This window comes from Anneissia japonica, unplaced genomic scaffold (assembly GCF_011630105.1).
Source record: "Anneissia japonica isolate Jap-2015-1 unplaced genomic scaffold, ASM1163010v1 scaffold200383_len1247_cov127, whole genome shotgun sequence".
NCBI classification, from domain to species: domain Eukaryota; kingdom Metazoa; phylum Echinodermata; class Crinoidea; order Comatulida; family Comatulidae; genus Anneissia; species Anneissia japonica.
Window position 1 is genome coordinate 1 of NW_022734143.1, and position 1,247 is coordinate 1,247.

Sequence of the window (1,247 nt, forward strand, 5' to 3'; positions counted from 1 at the left end):
CCAGCATTGGGGAGTGGCCTAATCTATTTATAATAGGGGGGTGGACTGCACCATTTTGTTACACTATCAATACACCTCGGTTGATAAAGAAATAAAAATGTCTTTCCATTGTGTAGTTGTCGAACAAAAAATTTTTTTTTAAAGATTATTTGCTGGATATCTTGATATATTCATCAAGAGCAAGAATTAGTTCCGTAGTCAGGCTATCAGCGACTGTTAAACCTGCTGCAGTTGGTTTCAGATATCCATCAGATATTTTAACCAATCCATGATTTTCCAAAATCTTAACTGCTTCATTTTTCTGGAAAATTTGCCTCAAAGAAATTCTACCAGAATGTTCAAGCCATTTGTTGTTTGATATTCCTCTTTTAGTTCTCAATCCCAGCATGATCAATTCTTGTAATATTTCCCGAACACTCTGTTTCACTCTTCTTCTGGTTCCGTGCCCATTTCTATGGACCTCCTTCATCCATGGTAACGGTTCTAGTGTCTGAATCCTTGCTTCACGCATTGGTAACCCAGATTGATCACTTTTAAAAACAATTTCTGAATAACCTTCATCACTGACACCTGTTAATCCATCAGGCTTTGTTCCTCTCTGTACTGATGTATCTGGATACTTATCCTGGTTCAGGGGCACAAATCTCCCATGTGCCCCAGGTCCAACACCTAAATATTGACTTCCTGACCAATAAGCTTGATTGTGTTGGCTTTCAGAACCAGGTTTTGCGAAGTTTGACACCTCATACCTTTCATACCCAGCCTCAGCTAGGATACAAACGGCTGCTTTGTACATTTCTGCAGAGACATCGCTTTCTGGGACAGATATTTGCCCTTGCTGATACCACTTGAACAATTCTGTTCCTCGCTCTAAAGTCAACTGATAAAGAGAGATGTGATCATCTGCATACATTATAACTTCCTCTAGTTCTTTCAGCCATGATGCAACTGTCTGTCCAGGTCTTGCAAACATCAAATCTATTGAGGTACGACCTGGGAAGAGTTTCTTGGCTTTGTGTAAAACACGGATAGATTCCTTCACGGAATGATCACGTCCCAATATCTTGAGGTCAGTTTGGTTCAATGCTTGTAATCCAATTGAGATTCGATTGATACCTTGAAAAAAGTGATATTAATAATAGGTAAATAAATTTAAACAATTCTTTTATCCATATCTTATAGTATAATAAGAAAGAGAACCATACTCACCAGCCAATTTAAATGAAACTAACTTCTCTGCTTCTAGT

General features: G+C 38.3%; 1 protein-coding gene across 1 annotated transcript; it reads right to left on the bottom strand.

Annotated features, from left to right (window-relative positions):
- Positions 1–44: 44 nt before the first annotated feature.
- Positions 45–1,243, bottom strand: LOC117116326 (radical S-adenosyl methionine domain-containing protein 1, mitochondrial-like; the record flags this gene model as incomplete). Its single annotated transcript, XM_033260342.1, has 2 exons — positions 45–1,116; positions 1,210–1,243. Coding segments are annotated over 2 exons (1,005 nt in total), but the record flags the coding sequence as incomplete, so codon positions are not given.
- Between the last annotated feature and the right edge of the window lie 4 nt (positions 1,244–1,247).